Raw genomic sequence first — 12,965 nt, forward strand, 5'->3', positions numbered from 1 at the left:
AAGACCCACTCCGATGAAAATAATGTTTTTCTAGGTGTTAACATGTTCTTGTGGCATTTTTCTTATGTTAGAGGACATATCTTGAGAAAAATAAGCTCAAAGTTGTATTTCTGAGTATTTCTACATTCAAATGGCTGTGAATCAGTAGCAGACGCTAAAATGCCGTTTAAAATAGACTGGAGTTGTGACGTAGTAACTCCACTGGGCGGGGCCACAAGCTTGTTAAAATTAATCGAAAGTGCCCCTCTCAAACAAATATCAATGATAATATTGTTTTCAATAAAACAAAATCCATTTGATTATAATTAACATGACAATGTGACAAAATTCACGTTTACTTGTATGTTTCTGTCGGTTTGAGCTGTCGTTGCCATGACTCGTTGCTATGGGTTGCGTCACTTGCGTGTCTTGCATCGGACTCGACTGAAGGGGTCAGTCTCCGTTTTCGAGGCCGAGGGTCAGTAATGTGGACGGCAGGAGCGCATAATCGTTGCAAAAGTTATGCGTTTTAAAACGAAAACGCACTGTACGGCTGGATAGCTCCAATATTGCTCTCTCAATTTTTGTTGCACCGGTAATGACAGGTTGGGGGTGTAAGCTAGCGGGAGAGACAGAGCTCTCAGCAACGGGGAGGGTCATCTCCGTGCCAACGGCTCCGCCCACAACGCAGAGGCGAATTGCTAATGAGCTACTGCCGCTCTGCTGAAGCAAAGTCCCAGAAAACGGCACAGGTTTTGTGAGTTTGGCTAAAAATGGCATAATCATAATTTAAAGACCACTGGGAATGTTTACAAATAGCTCAAAATATGATCGGAGTGGGACTTTAAATGCAATGCAAGTCGATTTGGATAAGAGCATCTGCTAAATGCATAAATGTATTTTTTTGCCAGCATAGTCAAATTTGTTGAAAATTGGATCAACAGTTGAGGAACAATTAGAAAAAGTAGACAAAAAACAGAAACATAATGATTTTGGAATTGGTATTGATTTTTTTGCTATGATCCAAGGGATCTATCAAGACCAGTCTCATGACAATAGGCTAAACTAATCAAAAGCTATTAGTGTTTTTTTAATTTCATAATAAATTCATTACAATTTTTGACCACAAGATGACACTGCCCTGAAACTTTTTGAGTACCTCCAGGGCATCGTTTCGAAGACAAATAGCGAGTTTTGAAACGATATGGCAATGAGTCAGTAAAATATAACATTTCACAACAAAATTCAAAATAGCCGACATGGGAAAATTGGATAACTTGGTATGCCGCTCCAAATCTAAAGGGACCAGTCTTGTGATTTTTGGCTGGATTGTTCAGAAGTTGTAAGCAAAAATAGCAATTTTTTATATCTCCTAACCACTAGGTGTCACTGTGCCAAAACTGTGCAGGGACAGCCATTTGTTGTGGTGTCTGAAACCATAGTGGACGTTATTTAAGGGGGTGATTTTGGATTCAGCTCAAGTTTGGTCTGACTACAGTTAAGCGTTTCAGAGATATAGCCTCACATCCACTTTTGCGTGATCTTTGGAGAATGCATTTGCAAGTTATTCTGAGAACTGTGTTTTTTCCATGTTTTCCCATGTTTTTTTGTTGGCATGGTCTGAAGATCTGGTAGATTTTTGTGAAAATCTGAGCAACGGTCTTGGAGTTCGAAAAAGTACGTTTTTAGGAGAATTCAAAATGGCGGGGACACTTTTCATTTTGTTCACATTGAGTCAAGGAATCAGAGGAATAAAAGAATTAGCATAAACGTGTGCAACTTTGGACAGTTGGTGGCACTAGAGGGATTGAGTTATAGGACTCCAAAATCGCTGTGTTTAATGTTCAAACTGTCCTCTATCTGTGTGCCAAATTTCACAACTTTTACCATGATTCTATTGGCTGCCATAGAGGGACAGAAGAACACTACGAACGATTAAGTGCCTACACACCTTTGGTGCTTGGCCCCTAAAAATACTTCTTAAAATTGAAGCCTATAAATACCAGAGGATTCAAAAGTAAAACTCCAAAGCACCTTATATTGTCACTGAACTGTGAGTTTGTCTAAATGGTCCTTTTGAGGTAGAACTAGCTACTTTTCTAGGTGAAGGAAGGAACTTAAATTTTAGCCATTTCCATCTAGAACTAAAAAAAATGGTGTAACGATACCCTCGTGTCATGATTCGATACATATCACAATACTGAGCTCACAATACGATATTATTGCAATACTCCAAGACAAATGGTAAAAGGTTAACAAAAATGTACTGTTGAATAAAATGCTAAATTTGGTTTTACATTGGGGGTTTTAAATGAATAGGCCTGGACTTAGTGCAGGTAACCCAATGCACAGGACAATGGTGACACCAGAATAAAAAATATTGATGATTCTGAAGCTGAAAATACAGAATAATTTTAGACGAACATGCTTGCACTCTGTCACTGGCTAGATATATTTAAATTAATGACATTTGGCATTATCAGGACCCACAAATATCCCCCCATTGCATTATTATACATTATATTCAACATTATATATAGTAGTTTAATGTAGTTCTGACACTAAAACTCTGTAAACTTGAATTTTTTTCTCACACAGAAATTTTAATTTTGGGTGAATTATCCACAATACATATTGATGGATTTTTGTATTGCGATATAATGTGACACGATATATTGTTACACCCCCACTTTTTAATCTTTTTTAGAGTCTTTTCTGCTTTTCAAGGCTTCATTTATTTGATCAGAATACAGTAAAAACAGTAATATTTGTTTCTATTTTATTATATTTTAAAATGTAATTTATTCCTGTGATGACAAAGCTGAATTACTACCTAATACTCCAGTCTTCAGAGTCACATGATCCTTCATAAATCATTCATCAATATGCTGATTTAGAGCTCAAGAAAGATTTCTTATTATTATCAACGTTAAAAACCGTTCTGATGCTTTATTTGTGGAAACTGATTCACTTTTTTTCCCAGGATTCTTTGATGAATTGAAAGATTAAAAGAACAGCATTTTTTAAATGGAGATTATTGGTATCATTATAAATGATCTGCCGTGTTTGATCAGTTGAATGTGTTTTTGCTGAATAAAAGGTCATTTCTTAAAAAAAAATATGAGGATTAAACAATTTAATAACAATATACATTTTTAGATTTTAAGTCGGTTGTATCTGTAGTTAAAGGGATACTCCACCCAAAAATGAAAATTCTGTCATTTACTCACCCTCAAGTTGTTGCAAACCTGTATGAGTTTCTTTCTTCTGCTGAACACAAAGGAAGATATTTTGAAGAACGATTGGAACTTTGGCACCATTGACTTCCATAGTAGAAAAAAAAAAATACTATGGAAGTCAATGGTGAGAATTCATTTTTGGGTGGAGTATCCCTTTAAATGAGTTTTTCATTTCATATGTAGAAATACTAGCCTAGAAATCTAGACGCAGCCTAGCGGCAGCAACAATTATTTTGCAGCAAAGTGTGGTCTAGCAACTCTCCATAGACTTTTGAGCTGGAAAAAACAAAAACTGGTCCGGCCAATCAGATCGTGTATAGAGTTGGTGGGCGGGCTTAACATAATGACGGCAGAGTTATGACGGTTCCGCGTGATTTCCATAGGTGATTTCCCTCTGCTTGAAAACAAAGAAGATGCTGCTGGCGAACAGCGGTCTTTCGAATCGGCTTTGGCGGCGACTCTGGAGGACTTGGAGTTAAGAGAACGTCACTTAACCCTCTGGGGACGGATTGGGCGGTACCGCCAAAAATGGCATACTTTTACAAATGTGTAATTATCTTAAAAACTATTATTGATAGAGAGCTGCGGTCTTTTTTACCGTCTTCCTCAGATTCCGCTGAAAACAGTGATGCCCGGCTTTGTAAATATACACACTTCCTTGTAGCGCAATACCACTATGTAAAAGGCCAATGAAATCGATGTTGTTTGGCAGATTCCGCGAACAACAACCAATTGAAAAATTGCCGATGGAGAAATATTTTTCTTACCCAATCAGAGGAAGGTTACCATGACCTTTCTAGCAAATTAGAGGACTCTGTAGCTTTGCAAGGGGTGGTAGGCTACTATATAGTTAGGGATATGACGCAAACAGCGTTGAATGGGAGAAGGAGAGAGAGCGAACGGAGGCTTACGGAGCGGATTATCAGAGATTTATATGAGAGAGAGAGAGACAGAACAATTATAATATATATATTTATATACACATACATACAATTATAGCATTATTTATTGTTTTAGCACTTTTATGATGGCAAGCAGTAAACGATTTACGGTGGAACAAGCTCTGCAACAATTACTGGAGAGTGACGAGGAGAAAGCATTGCTTAGAAAATTCTAAGCATTCCTAAGAAAAACGCCTGGGACTATTTGTAAATAAAGTTACATTTTTCATTGTTCTTTACACATTTTATTTAACAATTACACATGTCTGTCAAGCAAAGGCTTTGACAAATATATTTTTTGTTCAAAAACTGTTCACTATTTTTGTGTGATGTGTGATTTTCAGAAATAAATGAGAAAAATCTAATTTCCGTTTTTGAAATTCTCTAGTTTATAGTACATTTTTCACTCATACTTCCTTTATAAACACATTACATGCATGCTTATGTTATCTTAGGGTCTTCTGAATCCATAGATACCAAACACATAGTGATCCATCTCCATTACATATGGTTTATAAGCCCAAATGTAAAAATAGAGAAAACGGACCAAAAAGGACTTAGTCCCCAGAGGGTTAAGTCATTCCTAAAAAAGGAAGATGTGTTCAGAGTTTTGACAACCGGATACGGCAAAAGTTTAATATATCAACTAGCTGGTTCACTGGTTGAAAAACGCATGGGACTCACTCCACAGCCGTTCGTTGCTCTGGTTGGTTGTAGCGCTATCCTATTGCGTGCCGAGGGATATTGAAAGAAAACCGTTTAATCCGCCCCTCGGATTGAGGTATGCCAATTGTGAGTTCCCAGACCTAACATCTTGATGTAGGTCTGGCTTGCCAGGCTATAGAAATACATTTTCAGCATTGAAGTGAGAATAGCGCTTCCCGTTCAACTGTGGAGGGCGGTGTAGTCCTCCCACTGTACTGAGTCTGGTTGTTGTGAATGCTTGGACTGCCACGTGTATTTAAATCTTTTGTTATAGACCTTTTGCAACCAGTTCAGCTCCACCAGAACCCTTACTGCATGCTGTAGCCTCAATCCAATATCTCATAGCTGTCAGAGGATTAGCAGAGAACAGAAGTCTCTTTGGGTTTTTCCCTCTCCTAAGCTGTTTTTTAATCACAGTTTGCAGTAATCTGATGTGGAGGTTAATCCATACGAAGGAAACAATTGCAAGAGCCTTCTGGGATTGATTTAGAAAACGCACCACTGATTTATATATGACCATTCAGTGTGGGTCAAACAAGCCATGAATTCAGGGGGAACGTTTTATGTTCAGATCCACTGACTGACTGATTTAAAAAATATATATAAATAGAAGATTTTAGTTTACCTAATCAGATATATAATAGATTTGTTCAAATCTCTAACCTTAAAGGGATTAAAGATCCATTTTATCATTTACTTACCCCTCAAGTTGTTCCAAACCTGAATGAATTTCTTTCTTCTACTGAACACAAAGGAATATATTTTGAAGAATGTCGGAAACCAAACAGTTGATGAACCCCATTGACTTCCATAGAATGGGGAAAAAATACAATGGAAGTCAATGGGGTTCATCAGCTGTTTGGTTTCTGACATTCTTCAAAATATCTTCTTTTGTGTTCAGCCGAAGAAAGAAATTCATACCCGTATGAATTTAAGTATGACTACAATTTAAATAGTTTCTCATCTTAATGAAATGGCACATTCATAAATGTTCTAACATTGATTTTAATTTTTACTGTTCTAGTAAGGGGATTCTGGAGGAGTACAGTGAAATCACCAGCCTATTAACAGATGAAATAGTGAAGGTCCACAAAGAAATACACACTTCCATCGACCAAATCGATCCACTGTCAGAGTATGACAACTTCATCGAAGTTTATAAGTAAGGCACTTGTGGGAAAAAAATTCAAATTGATTACAATGTTTTAAAGGAGTGAATAATTTGTTAACACTTTACAATAAGGTTCAATTTGTTATCATTAATTAATTACATTAGTTAACACAAACTAACAATGAACAAAAATTCAACAGCATCTTAGTTAATGTTAATTTCAACATAACTTGCACATCAAAATCAAAAGTGGTATTTGGTAACATGAGCTGTGAACTAACATGAACAAACAATGAACAGCTGCATTTTTAGAGTAACATTAAGAAAGATTAATAAATACTGTAACAAATATATTGCTCATTGTTAGTTCATGTTAGTTGATGCATGAACTATGAGAAGAAATGAGACCTTATTGTAAAGTGCTATTTATAATTCTATTAAGGTTTTAAAAAATATGTAGTTTGTATTTTTAAATAATAGACTGTATATTTTTAGCATTTAAATATTTTTGTCAGAAATGTGTCCAATAATTTCTATTTCAACAGATCACCAGAAGACAAAGAACCAAATGTAGAATTTGATGCAACGCTGTTAGACGAAACAGAGAATCTTCAAGCAAATGAGATTCTGTGGAATAATTTGACGGCAGAGAGTTTACAAGCCATGTGAGTTAAGATAGATCACATATTAATACAAATTTGCATAATTGCTTGGTAGCGTTAGTTGAACATTGATGAGTTTTAGCTATTTCCACAGTCTCTAATGTTCTGTAACAACAGCTATTTTTTATGCTACCAGTCATAAGTGGTAGACCCGATATGGCAGTTAAAATGGTAAAGGTGTGTGTTTGACTGATCTCAGGCTGAAGTCAACCTCAGAGGAGCTGCTCGTGACCCAGCAAAGTCTGCGCAGCAAAGAGGAACTCATGCTGGACCTGGAGAACAAAATAGAGGAATCTACCAAAACCTATGAGAAGAAATCTGAGTAAGAAAATGAAGTACTTAACAACCACAAAAATGATATGAGCTCGGGATGTCGTCTCTTAGACCTGTGGTTCTCAACCAGGCAAACGTCCAAGGAGGCCACAAGATAATTCTATTTGAAAAAATCAAGATAGAAATTCAGAAACTGAAATCATATTTTTCGTCGTCTATGTCCATGTTAGTTTACACTAGTTGTGACTTTTTAATTCAGGAGTCATTCAGTATGAAGCAGCAGTTTTTTTTTCACTGAATGCATTTTTTGACTGAATGTCCATTCATGGTCATTCTCTTCATGTCAGCTATAACAATAGATGCAGTAGTGAAGTGTGGAGAACTCAAGTGTTTCCATAGAGATTCATTAGGCTGAGCAGAGCGCTCTGTGTTGACCTCAGCACCTCTGTGAAGATGAAAGGGCTCGGACTGATGGAGCTCAGTGAACTGGATGGATGAGGATTTGTCCAGCTTCAGCACATTCTTTAAGGTCTGCTGGGTAATCCAGTACAAGAGATGCTGATATAATCACCTCTGCAAACTGAAATGAGCCGCACTGCTGCTCAGCTCCACACCTGAACTACTTCATGCCAATTCAGCCAGCTGAACTCAATGCTGATGTCTGCAGTCATTTATATTTTAGCACACTTTATGGACCTAATCGTACATATGCAAGCTTAAAATCGGTCGTAAAATTCAACATCTGAATTAAAATTCATGACAAGCAAGTATGTAGGAAATCTGCATGTGAAACGGGACTTGTCAAATTTAATAAATGCCTTAATGCATAGGTGCATTCATTTATTAACCCTGTATAGTCTGACATGAAATAATAGTCAGAAAAATCAAGTTTTTTAATGGAACAGTTTGTTGAACATTTGGACAAAATCTAAAATATATATATATATTTAAAATATAAAAGGTTGCATTTGTGTTTTTTTTGAGTGTCATATTTAATACTTCTGGCTTTTGTGGCTCATAAAAATATGGAGCTTGAAGAGGAAAAAAACAAACATTTTATTCAGAGGCCCAAACTGAACAAAAATATGCAATTTGATGCAGTTTTTGATGAAATTCTGATCACTTCAAAAGTAATCAAAGAGAATGCAATGCAATCCAATGATGATTGAGTACAAATACATGTTCCCTAAAAGGCTGATGTATCATATTTGAAACTCATATTTAACATGAGTTAAAAAAAAAAAAAAAAGGATTTTTAAGGAAAAAATCCAAAAAAAAAGGAAAAAAGTTTCTTCGGTCCATTATGTATTGTTCATCTTCAAATATAACTAACAATAAAAAAGTATTCTTACGTTTATTTTATCAAATAAATAAAAATGGGGAAACATTTTACAAAAAGAGATTTTTAGAATTATACTTACTTTTACTTGCTAAAAACTATGAAAATATCAGTCCGATGACAGAAGACATGTAGAAGATTGTATGCAACTGGTTATTCAGCAAAGTATTGATTATGTTAATAATTTAGAGGCCTTTTAAATTTGCATATGAAAAATGATACAGTAAGCTTTATAGGGTTAAAGATGTCTTTGGTATGTTTTGTAGTTTCAGTGTTTGCATTTTTGTAAAATTTTGGAGGTTTTGTAGTAAAACTTGACAGTGCGTCTGCCTCTGACATAACATTCAGAAAAAAATCTTAAAAAGAGATTAAAAAGAAGCGTTCATTGTGGATTGAACAGCGTGATCTCTCTCTCTTTCCAGTGTGGTGTTGTTACTCTGTCAGAAGCAGTCTCTGGAGGAGTTGAGACAGACGGTCCAGCTGCTGCGCTGCTCGGAGGCCAAACTCACGGCACAGAGAGAACTACTGGAGCAGAAGATGCAGAAGAACGAGGGGAAAGAACCACCGCCTGTCGTCAATTACGAAGAGGACGCCCGCTCCGTCAACTCAATGGTAAGGCATCGCTTTGAGCTGCGTCCCAATTCGCACACTATCTCCTTATTAAAGAGTACAGAGATTAGAATTTGTACCTCTCAAATTAGAGCACATTAAAAATGGTATGCAAGAGGTGCCCAGATGATGTACTATTTCCGGTGTATTTTTGACGTGTCCAAGCTCATGCTCATTTGAGCTCATATTAGCCACATCCCCTCAATTGGAAGATGAGGAGTTTGTGACAGTAAGTTAATTTCAATTGCAGAATGGTCGAGGTTGAAGCTGCTTGCACAGCGGCTTTGCAATGTATAAACCTAAAAGTTAAAGGGGTCATTAATAGTTATAAAAAATGACTTCCTCGTCTGGAGGTAACCTTTTTGCTTCAGACTTTCAAAAAGTTCTCAGGACAAAATTGGCCATGGTAAAAACTGTTGGGGAAAAGTCCCAGTGGTAAATTACAACTGTACTTGAGTAACAACTGTTTTTTCACTACAGTTTTTTTTCCTGGTCATATGAACAAAACAATGAGGATATAAATATCACACACCCACACAAAAGAAAAAGTAGCATATTGTAGGTGTTAAATAAGGTGGTAATCATTTTTAGGTTTAATTTTTAAGAATAAACAATCCCTAATGAAAAAATGTATACTTTATTGTATTTGAAATATATTCCCTTTTTCAATAGAACATTGAAAATATACTAACAAAAAATGGTACTATTTTTAAATATATTAAAAGTATATTAGCATCATGCTTTTACCTATTTTCACAATACAACTTTTAACACACTTTAAAAGAATTGTACTTTAGTATATTTTCTAAAAATATATTTTCTAAAAATATACTTGAAGTGAAAATTCTGTTTATTTGCACTTTACTTAAAATTATATATTTTAGGTATATTTTAAACTGTGTGCTAAAAATTATCATTGTAACAATGCATTGAAGTATACTTATAGTATGTACAAAGTATATCTAAGTAATATTTGTTTATTAATGTGCATTTGCTATTGAAGACAAAGTGTGCAATTTGTAGTATTTGGAATGTAAGCCAAAGGTATTACTGAGCAAATGCTTTTTACTCAAATATAATACACTTATGGTATATGGCTTGTATGTTTCGAAGACACTCGTAATGAATTTGTAATGTACTTGTTACACAAGTAAAGTACACTTTAATATCGCTAATCAAGCATGTAATTAGTCCCTACTCAGGCATGTACTTATAACTTGTCGCCTTGGAGTCCAATTGACATATGGTGCGTTCAAGTCCTCCTGGGAAGTTCATACTTAAGAGGTTGGAAGTCGTGTTTACGACGGCAGGTGCGTTCAAGTCACTTTCGTCGGAGTAAGATGGCGATTTACATTCTTTAAATGAATTACACAAAAATACAGCAAGGTTTTTAAACTCTAGTTCAGAAAAAATGAAGAACAAATAAATGTGCATCAGGTGTGCTTTGCTTTTTATGTTTTTAATTAGTTTATGAAGCCACTGCAAACTTTATCGTTACATATTACATTGCGTTAGCCTCATAGCATAATTGCCTAAGTCATTTTTTTGCCAAATTGTGATATCTGCCTATTTTTACTGTCCTTCCACTGCTGCATCATCCTGCCTTTCTGCCAATGTCCTTAGCCAATCACAACACTTATTAGGATCCAAAAACACTATCTGCCTTAGTCATCTCTTTGACTTAGGCAGTTTTGATACAAACAAAATGGCAAAAAACGTGGAAAGACAGATGTCCAGAAGTGATGTATTAGCTCTTCTGTTTGATTCGTTTTCATCTGGTAAGAGTTCATATTTCTTAAATTTTCTAGACACTAAATGTAATTTCAGTCAATCAAAGGGATTATAAACTGTGTATTTAAACTTGAAATCACATTTTTTGCTACAAGATAAGTAGCTAGCAAACACTAGCTAAATATTAGCTGGTCAGAACATCACCATAAAAAGACATTTAGGTAATTTTAGGCAAGTGAAGTAATTTTTCAAGCATTTACTTTTTATTTTAAGGGCAAATAGATTTGTTTTAGAAATTAGACATTTAGAAATTAGACATTTTGACTAGATATAAGAAGTATTTGGTAAGATTTAGATTTTTTTGGGTAACACTTTACAATAAGGTTCATTAGTTAACTACATTAATTAACATTAACTAATAATGATTTGCACTTATACAGCATTTGTTCATCTTTGTTAATGTTAATTTCCACATTTAGTAATACTTTATTAAAATCTTGTTAATATTAGTTAATGCACTGTGAACTAACATGAACAAACAATGAACAGCTTTATTTCTATTAAATAACATTTACAAAGATTAATAAATACTGTAACAAATGTATTACTCATTGCAAGGTCATGTTAGTTAATACATAATGTTTAATAAATTAACCTTTTTGTAAAGTGTTACCTTTTTTTGCAGTGAACATATGAATTGTGTTAAAATATTCAACAGCACTTTATGTTCTGCTTTATTGTCAGGAAATGTAGTGGAGTTAGAGGATTTAGATGAGAGTAGACCTGAGAAAGAAGGTAATGACGTAGACATGGGGCAACAGATAGAGGAGGAAACAGCCAGTAAAGCCTCCAGAGCTGAATCAGATCCTGATTTATCGTCAAATAGTGAAATCGATGACACTGTCTTGGATGAGGACTATAGACCTGAGAAAGATGACAGCCCAGATAATGGTAGTGATACAGACATAGCTCAACACAGTGAAGGATATGCAGGAGCCGCTGCTGTTCAACGTCATAGGCGTCCAAGGCCAGATACGTGGAAGCGAGAGGTGATAAAGGAGAAGCGTCTTAAGGGGGAGAGTTACAAGAATACAATGGGACAGGAGAGACCACCAAAGACCATGGGTCCACCCTGCACATCACAGCACTGCTTTAAGTCGGAGAAACGAAGTTGTGAACAACTGACTGAAGAGGAGAGAACCGATATCTTCAACAATTTCTGGTCCATGCCCTCCTGGGAGACACGCAAGCTGTATATCCAGACTCTAGTTGAAAATGTGCCCATAAAACAGAAGAAAGGTGGTGTTGCATCAAGGAGAACAACGTCCCTATTTTACCACCTGCAACAGGCAGATAGATGTAAACTACCTGTGTGTAAGAATCTTTTCTGTTCAACACTTGGCATCGCCCCCAGAACCATGGGATCATGGTTAACTGTGGACATGAAATCCAAAACTGATCCGTGTAAACCCAAGAACAACAAGACTGGCCCACATGTGCCAATATCAGATGTTGACCAGACCTTCCTGAAAGAATGGCTCTCTGGGTTGCCTACAGTCCCATCCCATTACTGCTGTCAGGTTCCCTCCTATCAGGAAAAGAAGTTCCTGGAGCCAGGAACAGTTCTAAGTGATCTTCACAAGGAATATCAGAAAGCTGCTGGTTAAAATGGAGCACGTGCTGTGAGTGAGACATATTTTCGAAAAGTGTTCAGTGAGCAGAATTACTCTGTGTTCATACCAAAAAAAGACCAGTGTGATGTATGTGTCAGCGCCAAGGTAGGAAATACAGATTAGGATACCCTTACTACTCACTTGAAATTAAAGGCTCAGGCTCAAGCTGAAAAAGCTAAGGATAAAAAGGAGTCCAGTGACAAACTTTCAGTGTGGACAATGGACCTTCAATGCGTTCTTTTGTGCCCCCAGACGAAAGCGAGTACCATGTATTACAAAACTAAATTACAGATGCACAACTTTACTTGCTTCAACATGAACAACAAAGATGGATATTGTTACGCTTGGGAAGAGCATGAAGGCTCCCTTAGCAGTGAGGTTTTTGCCCATCTGCAGTCCAAACACTTCGAATCAATCCTAGAGGCCAACGGAAACATTGAGAAAGTCATTGTCTGGAGTGATGGCTGTGGGTATCAAAATCGGTGTGGTGCCATCAGCAACACCTACCTTCATCTGGCCATGAAGCATGGTGTCACCATAGAGCAGAAGTTTCTGGTTGCTGGGCACACACAAATGGAGTGTGACTCCATGCATAGCCTCATTGAGCGGCGCATCGTCAAAGAAATTCACACTCCACGTGATTACATTGTCATCTTTGAGACTGCACGAATGCATCCATCCCCATACAAGGTGACTCAACTAT

General features: G+C 36.3%; 1 protein-coding gene across 2 annotated transcripts in view; it reads left to right on the plus strand.

Moving 5' to 3' along the window:
- fer (fer (fps/fes related) tyrosine kinase) overlaps nt 1-12,965 on the plus strand; it is a 48,375-nt gene that overhangs the window by 15,518 nt on the left and 19,892 nt on the right. For both annotated transcript variants that reach the window (XM_056252956.1, XM_056252955.1), the window contains exons 6-9: nt 5,889-6,026; nt 6,521-6,640; nt 6,837-6,959; nt 8,672-8,861. In XM_056252956.1, coding sequence (XP_056108931.1) covers nt 5,889-6,026; nt 6,521-6,640; nt 6,837-6,959; nt 8,672-8,861 — 571 coding nt within the window. The remainder of the gene's footprint in view (nt 1-5,888; nt 6,027-6,520; nt 6,641-6,836; nt 6,960-8,671; nt 8,862-12,965) is intronic.

Source organism: Rhinichthys klamathensis, unplaced genomic scaffold (genome assembly GCF_029890125.1).
Source record: "Rhinichthys klamathensis goyatoka isolate OS25496 unplaced genomic scaffold, OSU_Roscu_1.1 h1tg000099l_1, whole genome shotgun sequence".
Lineage (NCBI taxonomy): Eukaryota > Metazoa > Chordata > Actinopteri > Cypriniformes > Leuciscidae > Rhinichthys > Rhinichthys klamathensis.